Here is an 18,386-nt window from a genome sequence, read left to right on the forward strand (position 1 = left end):
CCGAGGAGAAAACGAGAGGAGACGTGGTTGGGTCTGGCGTCTCAGCGTGGGAGGCTAGACTAGGGGACACGGAGATGTGCAACCAACAAGAAGAGAACAAAAGTCTCTCAAACAACAACAAGCAATTTTGAGTCCCTTTCTGCACCCTGGGTTTATCTATATACTGATTGTCAATGTCCGGTCTCTGATATACAGTACCAGTCAAAAGTTTGGATACACCTACTCATTCCTGGGGGATTTTCTGTATTTTTACTATTTTCTACAAAAGTTAATTTGTGGAATTTCTTTCTTTGAGCCAATCAGTTGTGTTGTGACAAGGTAGGGGTGGTATACAGAAGATAACCCTATTTGGTAAAAGACCAAGTCCATATTATGGCAAGAACAGCTCAAATAAGCAAGTCCATCATTACTTTAAGACATGAAGGTCAGTCAATTCGTAACTTTGAAAGTTTCTTCAAGTGCAGTCATAAAAACCATCAAGCGCTATGATGAAATTGGCTCGCATGAGGACCACCACAGGAAAGGAAGACCCAGAGTTACCTCTGCTGCAGAATATAAGTACATTAGAGAGTTACCAGCCTCAGAAATTGAAGCCCAAATAAATGCTTTACATAGTTCAAGTAACAGACACATCTCAACATCAACTGTTCAGAGGAGACTGTGTGAATCAGGCCTCTGTGGTCGAAATGCTGCAAAGAAACCACTAAAGGACACCAATAAGAAGAAGACTTGCTTTGGCCAAGAAACACAAGCAATGGACATTAGACCGGTGGAAATCTGTCCTTTGGTCTGATGAGTCCAAATTTGAGATTTTTGATTCCAACCGCTGTGTCTTTGTGAGACGAAGAGTAGGTGAACGGATGATCTCTGCATGCGTGGTTCCCACCGTGAAGCATTGAGGAGGAGTTGTGATGGTGTAGGGGTGCTTTGCTGGTGATACTGTCAGGGATTTATTTAGGATTCAAGGCACACTTTTTTATTTAACCTTTATTTAATTATGCAATTCAGTTAAGAACAAATTGTTATTTACAATGACGGCCTACCCCGGCCAAACCCTAACCCGGACGACGCTGGGCCAATTGTACACTTAACCAGCATTCTACAGTGAAACGCCATCCCATGGTTTGCGTTTAGTGGGACTATCATTTCAACAGGACAATGACCCAACACACCTCCAGGCTGTGTAAGGGCTATTTAAATCACCGACAGTAGGGCAACTGCACTGCCGCGTGCAACCGCAGGGCTCCCCAGAGGGTGGTGCAGTCTGCCCAACGCTTCACCGTGGGCAAACTACAGTACCTGCCCTCCAGGAAACTTATAGCACCCGATGTCACAGGAAGGCCAAAAAGATCATCAACGACAACAACCACCTGAGCCACATCCTGAAGGCAAGGTCAGTACAGGTGCATCAAAGCTGGGACCGAGATGCCATCAGACTGTTAAATAGCCATCACTAGCACCTTAGAGGCTGCTGCACTATATACTTAGACTTGAAATCACTGGCCACCTTAATAATGGAACACTAGTGACTTAAATAATTTCTACATATTTTGCATTACTCATCTCATATGTACAGTTGAAGTCGGAAGTTTACATGCACCTTAGCCAAATATTTTTAAACTCAGTTTTTCACAATTCCTGACATTAAAACTTCCCTGTCTTAGGTCAGTTAGGATCACCACTTAATTTTAAGAATGTGAAATATCAGAATAATTGTCACGCCCTGGTCTTAGTATTTTATGTTTTCTTTATTTATTTGGTCAGGCCAGGGTGTGACATGGGTTTATTTTGTGTTGTGTTTATGTATGGGGGTTTTTCGTAGGTTTTGGGATTGTGGCTTAGTGGGGTGTTCTAGCAAAGTCTATGGTTGCCTGAGGCGGTTCTCAATCAGAGGCAGGTGATTCTCGTTGTCTCTGATTGGGAACCATATTTAGGCAGCCATATTCTTTGAGTGTTTCGTGGGTGATTGTTCCTGTTTCTGTGTTTAGTTTGCACCAGTTTAGGCTGTTTTGGTTTTCACGTTACGTTTATTGTTTTTGTATTGTTCGTTTCATCATTCATTAAAGATGTATCGAATTAACCACGCTGCATTTTGGTCCGACTCTCTTTCAACAGAGGAAAACCGTAACAATAATAGTAGAGAGAATGATTTATTTCAGCTTTTATTTCTTTCATCACATTCTCAGTCGGTCAGCAGTTTACATACGCTTAATTAGTATTTGGTAGCATTGCCTTGAAATTGTTTAACTTGGGTCAAATGTTTCGGGTAGCCTTCCACAAGCTTCTCACAATAAGTTGGGTGAATTTTGGCCCATTCCTCCTGACAGAGCTGGTGTAACTGAGTCAAGTTGTTTGTAGGCCTCCTTGCTCGCATACACTTTTTCAGTTCTGCCCACACATTTTCTATAGGATTGAGGTCAGGGCTTTGTGATGGCCACTCCAATACCTTGACTTTGTGGTCTTTAAGCCATTTTGCCACAACTTTGGAAGTATGCTTGGGGTCATTATCCATTTGAAAGACCCATTTGTGCCCAAGCTTTAACTTCTTGGCTGATGTCTTGATGTTGCTTCAATATATCCACATAATTTTCCTTTCACATGATGCCATCTACTTTGTGAAGTGCACCAGTCCCTCCTGCAGCAAAGCACCCCCACAACATGATGCTGCCACCCCTGTTCTTCACGTTTGGGATGGTGGTCTTTGACTTGCAAGCCTCCCCCTTTTTACTCCAAACATAACACTGGTCTTTATAGCTAAACAGTTCTATTTTTGTTTCATCAGACCAGAGGACATTTCTCCAAAAAGTATGATCTTTGTCCCCATGTGTAGTTGCAAACTGTAGTTTGACTTTTTTATGGTGGTTTTGGAGCAGTGGCTTCTCCTTGCTGAGTGGTCTTTCAGGTTATGTTGATATAGAACTAATTTTACTGTGGATATAGATACTTTTGTACCTGTTTCCTCCATCATCTTCACAGGGTTCTTTGCTGTTGTTTTGGAATTGATTTGCACTTTTCGCACCAAAGTACATTCATCTCTAGGAGACAGAACGCATCTTCTTCCTGAGCGGTATGACTGCTGCGTGGTACCATGGTGTTTATACTTGCGTACTATTGTTTGTACAGATGAACATGGTACCTTCAGTCATTTGGAAATTGCTCCCAAGGATGAGCCAGACTTGTGGAGGTCTACAATTTTTTTCTAAGGTCTTGGCTGATTTCTTTTGATTTTCCCATGATGTCAAGCAAAGAGGCACTGAGTTTGATGGTAGGCATTGAAATACATCCACAGGTACACCTCCAATTGACTCAAATTATGTCAATAAACCTATCAGAAGCTTCTAAAGCCATGACATCATTTTCTGGAAATTTCCAAGCTGTTTAAAGGCACAGTCAACTTAGTGTATGTAAACTTCTGACCCACTGGAATTTCGATGCAGTGAATAATAAGTGAAATAATCTGTCAACAATTGTTGGAAAAATGACTTGTGTCACGCACAAAGTAGATGTCCTAACCGACTTGCCAAAACTATAGTTTGTTAACCAGTTTTAATGACTCCAATCTAAGTGTATGTAAACTTCCGACTTCAACTGTATATACTGTATTCTGTTCTATTCTACTGTATTTTAGTCTATGCCACTCCACCATTGCTCATCCAAATATTTATTTATTCTTAATTCCATTCCTTTCCTTTAGATTTGTGTGTATCGTGTGTATTGATGTGAAATGTTTTGAAATGACTTGTTAGATATTACTGCACTGTTGGAGCTAGAAACACACGCATTTCGCTACTCCTGTAATAACATCTGCTAAACATATGTATCTGACCAATAAAATATGATTTGATATTTGACCAAGAAGGAGAGTGACGGAGTGCTGCATCAGATGACCCAGCCTCCACAATCACCCGACCTCAACCCAATTGAGATGTTTTGGGATGAGTTGGACCGCAGCGTGAAGGAAAAGCAGCCAACAAGTGCTCAGCATATGTGGGAAATCCTTCAAGACTGTTGGGAAAGCATTCCAGATGAAGCTGGTTGAGAGAATGCCAAGAGTGTGTAAAGCTGTCATCAAGGCAAAGGGTGGCTACTTTGAAGAATCTAAAATGTATTTTGATTTGTTTAATACTTTTTTTGGTTACAACATAATTCCATATGCGTTATTTCATAGTTTTGATGTCTTCACTATTATTTTACCATGTAGAAAATAGTCAAATAAAGAAAAACTCTTGAATGAGTAGGTGTGTCCAAACTTTTGACTGGTACTGTAGGTCTACTGTTACTTAGTTTGAATGCTAAGATTCAGATTCAGATTATTTTCATGAAACTTTACAGGCATGGTGAATTCACCACCAGTTTCAAGTTGAACACTATCATTTAATGATTCCTTTTTATGGGTTGGGGTTTGCCTGTAAGTACTGTAAAACAGCAATTAGAATAATATTATTGAAATGGCTTTACAAATCCAACTTCATTGACAAACACACAATGCTATGAATATGGGGGCGGAATGCTTTTTCCTTTTAAGCTGTGCTTAGGAACCAACAGGCCTTGAAATTGTACTTCATGTTATAGATACCCTATAGTTGCGGGGGCTCTTAAGAAAAGCAAAAGCGTTCCCTTTTAGGATGATAACAGCCTTTACTAGAGTCTACTGATGAGAAGAACTGTCCTATTCAGAGGACAACTGAGCTCTGATGAGCCCAGACTTTGTCTGCATCTCCATTGGCCCCTATTCCTTCCATAGTGCACTACTTTGACCAGAGCTCTTTTGGCCCTCGTCAAAAGTAGTGCACTATGTCGGGAATAGAATGCCATTTGAGACTTTGTGTTGTATAATGGGTGTCAAAAGCATTACTGTATGACGGTTGATGAATGAGAGAGCAGGAATATAAATTAAGTCAAACACTATACATAATTTCCCTCACATACTTACCAGGCAAATCTTCTGAACGTTGAAATGTGTATTTTCCATAAAGGACAGTAGATATCAAAGTACACCTAAATAATTTAGTGGGGACATTTTTATAGACAAATAATACAGTGAGGATTGGTTGTTGTCTACTGAGAGGTACATCGGTGATGAAGTATTTTTGAACTTTTAAAATCATATTTTTCTGCTCCTTTTCAAACACACACACACACACACAATAAATAGATAACAGAGAATCTTTTCCAATATATTTCTGATTGCAATAGCTTTCAAACAAAAAGCTGGTCGATTTGTGCATTAAAAAAACAGTTTTTCTCTTGTTTGAAGTAACGCCACACAAAGAGCTTAGAGGTCGAGAGCCAAACACAAGCAAAACAAAAGAACCAAAAACAGTGGTTAAAACATTTCACATCTATTACACACACAAACTTTGCGGTCATGTTGACATGGGCACTGGACAACATAGCCATGAACATACTAAATATACAGAAATATTCATCATCCTCCAAATGAAGAAAAAAACAACTTTGAACATTGTGTTCATATCCAGAACAAATCAACCTTATAATATGGATGGATCAAAACCTTTCTAAATCATCTATAAGACTTCACAGTGGTTAACACCTTCTCTGATTTACAGAATGAGCTCTTAGGGCTCTATTTAATCTGGATCGCTGAAGCCTTACAGAATGAGCTCTTAGGGCTCTATTTAATCTGGATCGCTGAAGCCTTACAGAATGAGCTCTTAGGGCTCTATTTAATCTGGATCGCTGAAGCCTTACAGAATGAGCTCTTAGGGCTCTATTTAATCTGGATCGCTGAAACCTTACAGAATGAGCTCTTAGGGCTCTATTTAATCTGGATCGCTGAAGCCTTACAGAATGAGCTCTTAGGGCTCTATTTAATCTGGATCGCTGAAGCCTTACAGAATGAGCTCTTAGGGCTCTATTTAATCTGGATCGCTGATGCCTTACAGAATGAGCTCTTAGGGCTCTATTTAATCTGGATCGCTGAAGCCTTACAGAATGAGCTCTTAGGGCTCTATTTAATCTGGATCGCTGAAGCCTTACAGAATGAGCTCTTAGGGCTCTATTTAATCTGGATCGCTGAAGCCTTACAGAATGAGCTCTTAGGGCTCTATTTAATCTGGATCGCTGAAGCCTTACAGAATGAGCTCTTAGGGCTCTATTTAATCTGGATCGCTGAAGCCTTACAGAATGAGCTCTTAGGGCTCTATTTAATCTGGATCGCTGAAACCTTACAGAATGAGCTCTTAGGGCTCTATTTAATCTGGATCGCTGAAGCCTTACAGAATGAGCTCTTAGGGCTCTATTTAATCTGGATCGCTGAAGCCTTACAGAATGAGCTCTTAGGGCTCTATTTAATCTGGATCGCTGATGCCTTACAGAATGAGCTCTTAGGGCTCTATTTAATCTGGATCGCTGAAGCCTTACAGAATGAGCTCTTAGGGCTCTATTTAATCTGGATCGCTGAAGCCTTACAGAATGAGCTCTTAGGGCTCTATTTAATCTGGATCGCTGAAGCCTTACAGAATGAGCTCTTAGGGCTCTATTTAATCTGGATCGCTGAAGCCTTACAGAATGCGCGCTAGAAATGTAAAGGTAATTTCCGATTGAGGAAACATTTCCTTTACATTTCAATCGCTCTGTAACGCCGAACTTCCTCAATCCAGATTGAATAGAGCCTATTGAGACCTCATCTAATGGCCTTCTCCCATTTCAAACTGATTTTCTCCATCTCTTCCATAATGGCCCAACAACAGCAAAGACATTGGATTCAGTATAAACATTGGCATAAGTGTAAAGATTTCTTTGATCTTGGCCTAATAGGAATTGAAGCTGTAAAATAAATTAGATTGGCACAATAAGTTTGACATGGTCTAAGGTAAGATAAGCTTAATTGTCCCCAAAGGAAGATGTGTTTTCGGCATTCAAATCCAGACTAGTCTGCTATGGGTCTGGGCACCTGAGGCCTCATGTATAAATTGTTTGAGATGTATAAATCACATTGTTGCTGTGAATTTCATTGTATGCACTATTTAGGATTAAATATAGGTTAAAAAAAACGTGTTATAAATGAGTCCCCTCGACTGTCCTCGGTACCCTACTAAAGTCTTGGTATCTATCTAGCATAGTGCTATACTCTTAGAAATTAAAGTGCTATCTAGAACCTAAAAGGGTTCTTTGGCTGTCCCCATAAGTGAACCTGTTGAAAAAAACCTTTTGGTTCCAGGTATAACCCTTTTGGGTTATACCTTTCTCCTGAGGGTTCTACATAGGCCGACCTTCTACAAAGGTCTCTACATGGAACCAAAAAGGGTTCTATGGGGACAGCAGAAGAACCCTTAATGGAACTATTTTTTTCCTAAGTGTCCTCTATATCCAGATCAGAGCTGTTCTTAGTTTCTGAAAGTCCCCTGGAGATAAATCATAACAGATGTCTATCTTTAAACACCATTAATGTGAATGGGAATAATTTAAACATCAGAAGGCCCCAAGGCTCATGCATCACTAGCTCCATTTACACATTGATAAACATGAACACACACACACACACACGCTCGCGCACACACGAACACTCACACACATCTTAACTCAATACAAAACAGCATTTCAATGGTGTAGATAGGTTTTCCATGTGTCTAATATAGGAATCTGTTAAGGTTGCGCAACATACAAAGGAATACATTTGAGAATAGGTAGAGATTTCATTTAGGATCTAAGGGCATAATAATCTAAGGACATAATATAGTAGGTGTGTGATAATAAACAATGAAAGAAAATACTAGTAGTATTCACACAAGAGAAATGAAAACAGAATCTTTCAAATAGCCCTCAATTAGAATGATTTTCTTAACATTTGATAGATTCTGTACACTAGAGGGATGCTATTTCTAGGTAATTATGGTTTCGATATAGATAATTGCCTGGGGAAACGAGGGGTTTTACCTTGAATAGGCCTAGATTGTCAAGACTTTTCTTTTAAAAATGGTATATTGTTATTGTTTATATGATTATTTTTGCAGGTAACCATATCGTTTTTTCTTCTCTCCTCCCTCTCTATTCATAACTGAAATGACATAGAGAAAATAATTTCACCATATTGAAATGGCTTTCATTTAAGCACAAAACATAAAATAACGCTTATTGTGGAATCCTAGAAGCTTCACATTAGACCTTTTGGCAAATGGACACGTCAAACAGACTTCACAGAAAATATTCTCAAGAGCCAGGTGGTACTCAGAAATGTGTCTGATAAACACATTACCTATGCGATTCAGTCTGTTTTTATTTTTAGTCTAAGTTAACCAATCCTTTTTATTCTTTCTCTCTTGAGCCCATATCAAGACATTCTGTATCTTCTGCACTCTTTAAATACAGGCCTTGTGACAGAAACACACACCGCAAGCACAGTCAGCAGCTGTAAGCAGTCTGGAGGAGCTCGCTAGCTTCACGAAACAGACAGAAAGTATTTAAAGAGCAAGTTGTTGGCAAGAAAGAAAAAAAAATTGTCATAAAAATAAAATCCTCTAAAACACACTTTGACACTTTTAAAGTGAAAGTGGTGAACCATTATTTACAGGATTCCAGAACTTAGGCACAGGGAGCCTTTTAAACCATTGACCTCTTGTGTCGCCATGGACACACACACACACACACATGCACTGTGCTGTCCGTCAGTATGTGACCTTCAGGGGAACTCTTCAGTGTTGGATTCAGTTCACACAGAGCATGCCTCTCATACTGGCAGCCCACCCCACACAGCCTTTGGTATAGGCAAAGCAACAATAGTTTCATCATTATCATCATCATCTTCAACATCATTCTAATAATCATCATAGTTATTCTAATTATCATCTTCTTCATCATCATTATAATCATCCTTAACATTCCCATGATGTGTTAAGAGTCCCACAGATAGCAGCTTTAGGACGCGCCACATTTCAAACGCGGCTCCCGTTTCATGTACTGTATATCTTAGTGTTTTTAATAAGCAGCCATAGCAGCAGCATTGTCATGTAAATGAAGCATCAGCCATCATTGGCCAATTCATGGGAGAGATATCACTGTCCAGACACACATGGTCTTCTCCTTCACAGTCTGGGGATGAACCCACCAGTTCTATCTATGAAATGTGGAACTGCGGCGGGATATTAGAGAAATGTTTCCATCTTGGTTCCTCTACTAATTCTTCTCTCCTCCGACACTCAGACTGCCTCCCGCTTTTCAGGCGTACGTCTCCCCTGTCTTAAGAGCCACCAGCTCAGAGTCCTCAGAAGTGTGTCTGCCGTTTAAGTGTTCGCTGTTGCAGTCGTGGTGGTACATGAAGGCGGGCACCTCAGTGATTGATGTGGCGGTGTAGGAGGTAGAGCGCATGGAGCAGTGGTCCCTCCGTCTCTGACCCCACTGGGCCTTGTACTGAATCCATTGTCGCTTCAGAGCCGCCTGCACCTGAGAAAAAGGGACATTCAGATTATAAACTGTATTCTCTAATGGGTGAGTAAACATGCAAATGCATAAACACACACTGAGAGAGAGAGAGAGAGAGAGAGAGAGAGAGAGAGAAAGAGAGAAAGAGAGAGAGAGAGAGAGAGAGAGAGAGAGAGAGAGAGAGAGAAGAGAAAGAGAGAGAGAAATCTATATAGCCATGTGAAAAAGTAAGTACATCCCCTGGAAAGTATTATTTATAAAATGTTTTTAACATTTTTGAACACATGGATATGAGCTAAATTCCCACCACATTCATTGACAAAGGTAACCCAGTAAAACAAATCACCCCCCCCCAAAAAAAATTTGGGGGGAAAATGTTATGGAATTAAATAAACAAAAATGCATTTTCCTTATGCAGAAAAAGTTAGTACACCCCTACCTTTACCATCACATAAAATGGCTAAAATTGGAATCAGGTGCACCAAAACAGGTGCAAATGATTAGAAAATAATTAGAGAGAAATTAAGAAGGGTCCAGCCTTCCATAAAGATTAGAAACTTGGTCTGGTTTGGTCTTAACCATATGGGTGTGTGGTAACACGTCATGCTAAGATCAAATTACCTACCCGAGGCCCTCAGAAGAAAGATTATTGATGCTTGTGAGTCTGGGAGGGGTTACAAATTCATTTCCAAGCAATTTGAAATACATCATTACACTGTCCAACAGCTCATCTACAAATGGAGAAAATTCCAGACCACAGGCAATCTACCTAGGACAGGTCGTCCCACCAAATTCAGTCCAAGAGCTGATCCGAAAAATGCTTATAGAAGACTCTAAGAACCCCAGGGTAACATCAAGGGATCTACTACAGGCCTCTCTTGCCACAATGAATGTCGAAGTGCTTGAGTCAACTGTCAGAGACTGCACAAATGTGGCCTACATGGGAGGTCAGGAAGGAGGAAACCTCTGCTCTCAAAAAATAATATCAAGACATGACTGACGATTGCCAGACAACACCTGGGTAAAGTCCAAGACTACTGGAACAATATGCTCTGGACAGATGAGTCAAAGGTGGAGTTGTTTGGTCGCATGAAAACGAAACACTGCCTTTGAACAGAAGAACCTCATACCAACTGTAAAGCATGGAGGCGGTGGCATTATGGTTTGGGGCTGCTTTGCTGCCTCAGGGCCTGGCCAACTTGCCATCCTTGAGTCAACTATGAATTCTATAATGTACCAGATAATTCTTGAGGAGAATATGAGGCCATCTGCCAAAAAGCTGAAGCTGAACATGGATCTTGCAACAGGACAAAGATCCAAAACACAAAAGCAAAGATACAACAGAATGGCTGAAAAATAAGAAATGGAGGGTTATGGAGTCAAACCCCAGGTCCCATCGAAATGCTGTGGGGGGACTTGAAATGGGATGTGCATGCAAGAAAGCTCTCGAACATGACACAATTGATGTAGTACTGTAATGAAGAGTGGGTCAAATTCCTCCCAGTGGATGTAGAGACTGATAGACAGTTACAAGAAACGGCTACATTGTTATTTCAACCAAAGGGGGCAACACAAGCTATTGAAGCTAGAATGTACTTCTTTTTTTCTGCACTATGGAATTGCATTTCTGTAGATTTTTTTAATGAATAAATGATTGCAAAGTATAATCTTTCAGTGTAATTTGTTAAAATAGGTTACCTTTATCTGTCAATAGTGTTGAAGTGAAGATTACATATCCATCTGTCCAAATATGTTTAAAAAAAAGACTACTTTCCAGGGCGTATACTTACTTTTTCCACAAGACTGAACATAAGTACAATTTTTTTTTTAAAGTTTGTTAAAACAGATAACAAAACCTACTATTTATAAGTGTATAAAATAATTGATCAGTAATTACGAAGAAAAACAGGTATTTTAGGAACGCCTTATGGTTCTTTGCGTGTCAAAAAAGATGCACGTCAAATAACACTATTCTATTGTAGAATGTTGTGTGTGCTGAATTTCCACGTGCAAGCCAAGCGCCACCAGTACTTATCAGTAGCACTGTCAAAGCTGTACTAAAGTCTGCAAACAAGCACACACCATGTGTATGTGACCAATACAATTTGATTTGTTCACAATACCGCGTTGGTAATAAGGCATTATTTGTTCGAACGCTGGTTCTGGGGTAGCTAGCTAGCCTTAGCTTCGTACCTAGCTAGCACCAATACAACCAGCCTGAAAACAATGACCAGTAGAAACTGCAGTCATTTTAATTATTCTTAGCAATGATTTAGGAATCCTTGTGAGTAAGTATTAGCTAGGTAGCCACTTGTTGTTTGCCTATTGATATTGAACTTCAGTTCATGAAAATAAATAGCTAGCCAACTACTTAACCCTGTTGCCCAAAGCTAACGTTATAAACAGCCAGCTAGCTTCATCGGACTAGTGAGGCTCAACCGGACCGGGTTGTATTGTGAAGCTAGACACTATAAGGATTAGGCTTGGTAATCAATTAAATGTGGCTATCAATCTAGCTACTCAATACCCAATATATTTTTTCCCAACGCCCTTCTCAGACTCCAAAACGCTCCAAAACACCCACACAGTATTGTTTTTCCTCTTGGAATAATGTTCAATACACGTAGTAGGTTGACAATAAATGTGTCTCAATTCAGTTCTTTCAGAGACCCGCAGTAAGAGCTAACTTTAAAAAATTTAAATAAATGGATTTATATATATATATATATATATATATATATATATATATATATATATATATATATATATATATATATATATATATATATATATATATATATATATATATATATATGTATCTTTTAAAATTATTATTTGTTTTTATTACCAATGTAGAAAAGTCTGTATACATATAGTACGTACGTACATAAATATACAATTATAATATATGCTAGGGGCTACAACAAATGACAAATTATACACAATAAGAGCTAACTGTTACAACGCTAATGTTCTCTGCGTGTCACTGAGTAGACTGATACCCCATGTCATTGATCCACCATCCATAGGTAAGACTGTACAGTGAAATAAGTATGCCCACAATGCAATTCTAAAGTATACTACATCCAGTGTGATTTCAACATATTTTTGTCGAATTAACAAATGATTGTCTTTTGTTGATTTTATATAACAACATTCCAAACTCGTTTACCATGATTAAATTATGGCATAATTCTACTATTTGTTTTAATTTTCATCGCTGTCAATTATATACTTTTATTTTGAAGGCTAACCGCAAAGTCCAGTATTGTGGCTAATCCTTATTGCGGCTAGCTTCATATAGATGGGTCCGACCACCATTAATCAAATAAGAACTGTTTTATAAATTAGGGTTATTTTAGATGATGACACCCAGCTATATAGTTAGATAGCTAAACTATAGCTACTGAAACAGATGATGTCGTTTTGCTATGTTTTTGGGGTAGACATTGTTTGCATCCATCAGCTAACTATCTTTTTTTATGACCAGCACATTAGGTGCGCGAGACAACTTTAACAGCGTCATAGCATAGTATCGATGAATCGTTGTGACATATGGAATATAACTTATAGTGTAATCAATGTGTAATAACTAGTTAAAAATGTATGAACTCGTTCAATTATTATGTGACGTGCAGTCATATTCAGGTCCTGATTGGTCAACATTCATATTTGACACGTCAAATAGTGTTATTTGAAGTGTATCTTTTTTGACACGCAAAGACCCAAACGGCGTTCCATAGTATTTGTTTTATTTTTTAATGTTTGTGTTCATGTGAGTGTGTAAGAATTTGGTTACATACTGCGTTAGGCATTTTAGTGTCTAACCACACACTTTCATCAATATGCATGATCATTAACTCAATTTAATGTGACAGCTGAGGAAATGTGGATTGATTTGATACATGTTAATAGAAGTTTGTAGATATGAATTGGGCAAGAACTGAATTCATTCAATCCCAATCTAGACTCCCATTTCCTGTCATTACTTGAAGGATAATATCTTCCTTCCTCACTCAGTTTAGTGCAGGTCGAGGAGCTTGAGGCATTTAAACAATAGTTAGGCACTTTTGAAAAGAGACACGTGAACACAAGTGTCCATTTAGGCTAGTTTATCTGCTTTTTGTTTGTACATTTTACATTATGAGAGTATCACATTTTTGAGCACAGCACCAATCTGATTAAGGAGCGTGTAAAAAATGTCAATCAAAGCAGTGTGTGAAATAGGGCCCTATTCAATAATAATAATAATTATAATCTGTATCGCTGAAGAGTTACAGAATGTGCCATAAAAGATGTAAAGGTAATTTCCGATTGAGCTGACGTTTATAGTGAATGCAATCACAGCTAACGAGGGAACATTGCCTTTCAATATCAATCGCGCTGTAACGCTGAACGTCCGTGATACGGAATGAATAGAGCCAATAGTTAACTCAAAAGAACGGGCTGACCCAGAACAAGGAATGTCTAATTCCTGAACAACGCCACACTAATTACTGAGGGAAAATGAGGACAGGACACACTGCACTCTCCCATGATCTAATGATGCAGAGCATATCAACAACTAGCATTCTAAAACAATAAAAAGGCGACCAATCGAATGACTTTCTTCAGTATGCTGTTTTTACTCGTTTTGTAATACTCGTTGTTCCTGCCAAAACCAGCAGCTGTACCGAGACACATTGCTGTGCACAGGGTTTCTCTTTCCTTTGTATTAACTAATTGTAGTTCCAAAGTAGTGCACTATATAGGGAATAGGGTGCCATTTTAGACACAACCTAGAAAACATAAAAATAAGTACAACTTTTTTCCCCATTGGCTGAACTTGACAAAGAGCTATTCAACAATGTGTTGTTTAGTTAAGTCTCAAATGGCACCATATTCCCATATATACTGTAGTGCACTACCAGGGCCCATAGGGAATATAAGGAATAGGGTGTCATTTGGAACATAGCTTAGGTCTATGCAGTTTGGCAAATCGGCAATGAACTCAGCCCCAAAAACGAATGTCTCAGAGACAGTACAAACTATTATGCGGCAAAGCAAACAAACATTCCTATACCAAAAAAACTATTACTTTGTGTCAATGTGTCTTTTATCCCCCCGAAACTGAATCTGTTCTTTGGACATGTCGAACTTGTTTACTGAACGAACGCTGTGTTAATTCGCAGTGTTTTTGTCAGTGCAAGATACCACCTCATGCTGAGTATTCAAATAAGTTCTCAGTTTTCCTTGGTCTGCGTATTGTTTTTGTTTTCTCGTTTCTCAAGCGAAGAAAATGCTCAGTCAGTCCCTCTTTCTCCTAGTGTCTGGCCAAGCAGTATGCAACCCCTGAACGATCAAATGTGTTCTATCAATGTATGACATTAACTAACTGGGTGGGGGAGCCCACTGGTGAATGTAGACAGCAAATAGCTGCAGGCTGAGCTAAGTGGGTGACAGACAGGCAGGGTGATTCGCCCCAGAGTTGTTCAAGTGTCTGTCTTCTTTCCTCTTCATCTGAGATGGCCTTACTGCTGTGGTCCTTGCTGCTGTACAGGAGTCAGCAGCAGAGACGCGCTCCCTCCCACTCTATAACCACGGGCCACTCATCAATCTGTTATTAGGTGCACAAGATGACCTGGAAATGTCACCAGGCAGCGATGAGCTGTTTCAATGGTACAGTATATCACAAAAGTGAGTACACCCCTCACATTTTTTGTAAATATTTGAGTACATCTTTTCATGTGACAACACTGAAGAAATTACACTTTGCTACAATGTAAAGTAGTGAGTGTACAGCTTGTATAACAGTGTAAATTTGCTGTCCCCTCAAAATAACTCAACACACAGCCATTAATGTCTAAACCGCTGGCAACAAAAGTGAGTACACCCCTAAGTGAAAATGTCCAAATTGGGCCCAATTAGCCATTTTCCCTCCCCAGTGTCATGTGACTCATTCATGTTACAAAGTCTCAGGTGTGAATGGGGAGCAGGTGTGTTAAATTTGGTGTCATCGCTCTCACACTCCCTCATACTGACTGGTCACTGGAAGTTCAACATGGCACCTCATGGCAAAGAACTCTCTGAGGATCTGACAAAAAGAATTGTTGCTCTACATAAAGATGGCCTGGGCTATAAGAAGATTGCCAAGACTCTGAAACTGAGCTGCAGTACAGTGCAGTACAGTCACTCAGAACAGGCCTCGCCATGGTCGACCAAAGAAGTTGAGTGCACGTGCTCAGCGTCATATCCAGAGGTTGTCTTTGGGAAATAGACGTATGAGTGCTGCCAGCATTGCTGCAGAGGTTGAAGGGGTGGGGGGTCAGCCTGTCCGTGCTCAGACCATACACCGTACACTTCGTCAAATTGGTCTGCATGGCTATCGTCCCAGAAGGAAGCCTCTTCTAAAGATGATGCACAAGAAAGCCCGCAAACAGTTTGCTGAAGACAAGCAGACTAAGGACATGGATTACTGGAACCATGTCCTGTGGTCTGATGAGACCAAGATAAACTTATTTGGTTCAGATGGTGTCAAGCGTGTGTGGCGGCAACCAGGTGAGGAGTACAAAGACAAGTGAGTCTTGACTACAGTCAAGCATGGTGGTGGGAGTGTCATGGTCTGGGGCTGCATGGGTGCTGCCGGCACTGGGGAGCTACAGTTCATTGAGGTAGCCATGAATGCCAACATGTACTGTGACATACTGAAGCAGAGCATGATCCCCTCCCTTTGGAGACTGGGCCGCAGGGCAGTATTCCAACATGATAACGACACCAAACACACCTCCAAGACGACCACTGCCTTGCTAAAGAAGCTGAGGGTAAAGGTGATGGACTGGCCAAGCATGTTTCCAGACCTAAACCCTATTGAGCATCTGTGGGACATCCTCAAACGGAAGGTGGAGGAGTGCAAGGTCTCTAACATCCACCAGCTCCGTGATGTCGACATGGAGGAGTGGAAGAGGACTCCAGTGGCAACCTGTGAAGCTCTGGTGAACTCCATGCCCAAGAGGGTTAAGGCACTGCTGGAAAATGATGGTGGCCACACAAAATATTGACACTTTGGGCCCAATTTGGATATTTTCACTTAGGGGTGTACTCACTTTTGTTGCCAGCGGTTTAGACATTAATGGCTGTGTGTTGAGTTATTTTGAGGGGACAGCAAATTTACACTATTATACAAGCTGTACACTCACTACTTTACATTGTAGCAAAGTGTCCTTTCTTCAGTGTTGTCACATGAAAATATGTACTCAAATATTTACAAAAATGTGAGGGGTGTACTCACTTTTGTGATATACTGTATCTGACTTGTCTTCCCCTCAACATGGCCAATCAAAATTGTACTTTAACCAAAGGGTAAGGGTTCTTCAGAGGTTCAAGTGTAAACTGTACTTTATCAAAGGGTAAGGGTTCTTCAGAGGATCAAGTGTAAATTGTTACTGTATACTGTCAACTGTACCTCAAGAAACAAATGATCTAAGAGTAGAAGTGAATGGGAAGTGAATTGCTTGAGTTGCTTGAGTTTTACTGAAAAGTAATGCTTACCTCGCCATTGAAAAAGCAAAATATCGTTGCCACTAGTAACCCCTGGAGGAAAAGCAAAACAAACAAACATCAGATCCTCTTGCTAATATTAACATACTGTTTGTCAGATCAGAGCTTTGGCAAGGACTGTGCTGCTGGCATACCATCACTTGCATAATTTACCTGGTAATGCATTAATATATCCATGATGTAGTCATAGCGATCAGTAGCATTACCCGGTAATGTGTTAATATATGCATGATGTAGTCATTACCTGGTAATATATGCATGGTGTAGTCACACCTGGTAATAAACTCAGCAAAAAAAGAAACGTCCTCTCACTGTCAACTGCGTTTATTTTCAGCAAACTTAACATGTGTAAATATTTGTATGAACATATCAAGATTCAACAACTGAGACATAAACATGAACAAGTTCCACAGACATGTGACTAACAGAAATTGAATAATGTGTCCCTGAACAAAGTGGGGTCAAAATCAAAAGGGAGGAGGATGTCTTCCCTGTAACGCACAGCGTTGAGATAGCCTGCAATGACAACAAGCTCAGTCTGATGATGCTGTGACACACCACCCCAGACCATGACTGATACTCCACCTCCAAATCGATCCCGCTCCAGAGTACAGGCCTCGTTGTAACGCTCATTCCTTCAACGATAAACACGAATCCGACCATCACCCCTGGTGAGAGAAAACTGCGACGCGCCAGTGAAGAGCACTTTTTGCCAGTCCTGTCTGGTCCAGCGATGGTGGGTTTGTGCCCATAGGCGACATTGTTGCCGGTGATGTGTGGTGAGGACCTGCCTTACAACAGGCCTACAAGCCCTCAGTCCAGCCTCTCTCAGCCTATTGCGGACAGTCTGAGCACTGATAGAGGGATTGTGCGTTCCTGGTGTAACTCGGGCAGTTGTTGTTGCCATCCTGTACCTGTTCCGCAGGTGTGATGTCCGGATGTACCGATCCTGTGCAGGTGTTGTTACACGTGGTCTGCCACTGCGAGGATGATCAGCTGTCCGTCCTGTCTCCCTGTAGAGCTGTCTTAGGCTTCACACAGTACGGACATTGCAATTTATTGCCCTGGCCACATCTGCAGTCCTCATGCCTCCTTGCAGCATGCCTAAGGCACATTCACGCAGATGAACAGAGACCCTGGGCATCTTTCTTTCTGTGTTTTACAGAGTCAGTAGAAAGGCCTCTTTAGTGTCCTAAGTTTTCATAACTGTGACCTTAATTGCCTACCGTTTGTAAGCTGTTAGTGTCTTAACGACCGTTCCAGAGGTGCATGTTCATGAAGTGTTTATGGTTAATATAACAAGCAGGGAAACCGTATTTAAACCCTTTACAATGAAGATCTGTGAAGATTGTTTCTTTTTTTGCTGAGTTTATATGCATGATGTAGTCATAGCGATCAGTAGTATTACCCGGTAATGTGTTAATATATGCATCATGTAGTCATTACCTGGTAATATATGCATGATGTAG

The 18,386-nt window shown here is 40.3% G+C and overlaps 1 protein-coding gene across 1 annotated transcript in view; it reads right to left on the reverse strand.

Moving 5' to 3' along the window:
* Nucleotides 1–5,163: 5,163 nt before the first annotated feature.
* Nucleotides 5,164–18,386, reverse strand: part of LOC112229225 (calcitonin gene-related peptide type 1 receptor-like) — a 53,846-nt gene continuing 40,623 nt past the window's right edge. Inside the window, exons 13-14 of the mRNA XM_042309833.1 lie at nucleotides 16,909–16,950; nucleotides 5,164–9,402 (exon numbers count right to left, since the gene is read on the reverse strand). Coding sequence (XP_042165767.1) covers nucleotides 9,178–9,402; nucleotides 16,909–16,950 — 267 coding nt within the window. The 3' untranslated portion in view covers nucleotides 5,164–9,177. The remainder of the gene's footprint in view (nucleotides 9,403–16,908; nucleotides 16,951–18,386) is intronic.

Source organism: Oncorhynchus tshawytscha, linkage group LG31 (assembly GCF_018296145.1).
Source record: "Oncorhynchus tshawytscha isolate Ot180627B linkage group LG31, Otsh_v2.0, whole genome shotgun sequence".
Classification (NCBI taxonomy): Eukaryota; Metazoa; Chordata; class Actinopteri; order Salmoniformes; family Salmonidae; genus Oncorhynchus; species Oncorhynchus tshawytscha.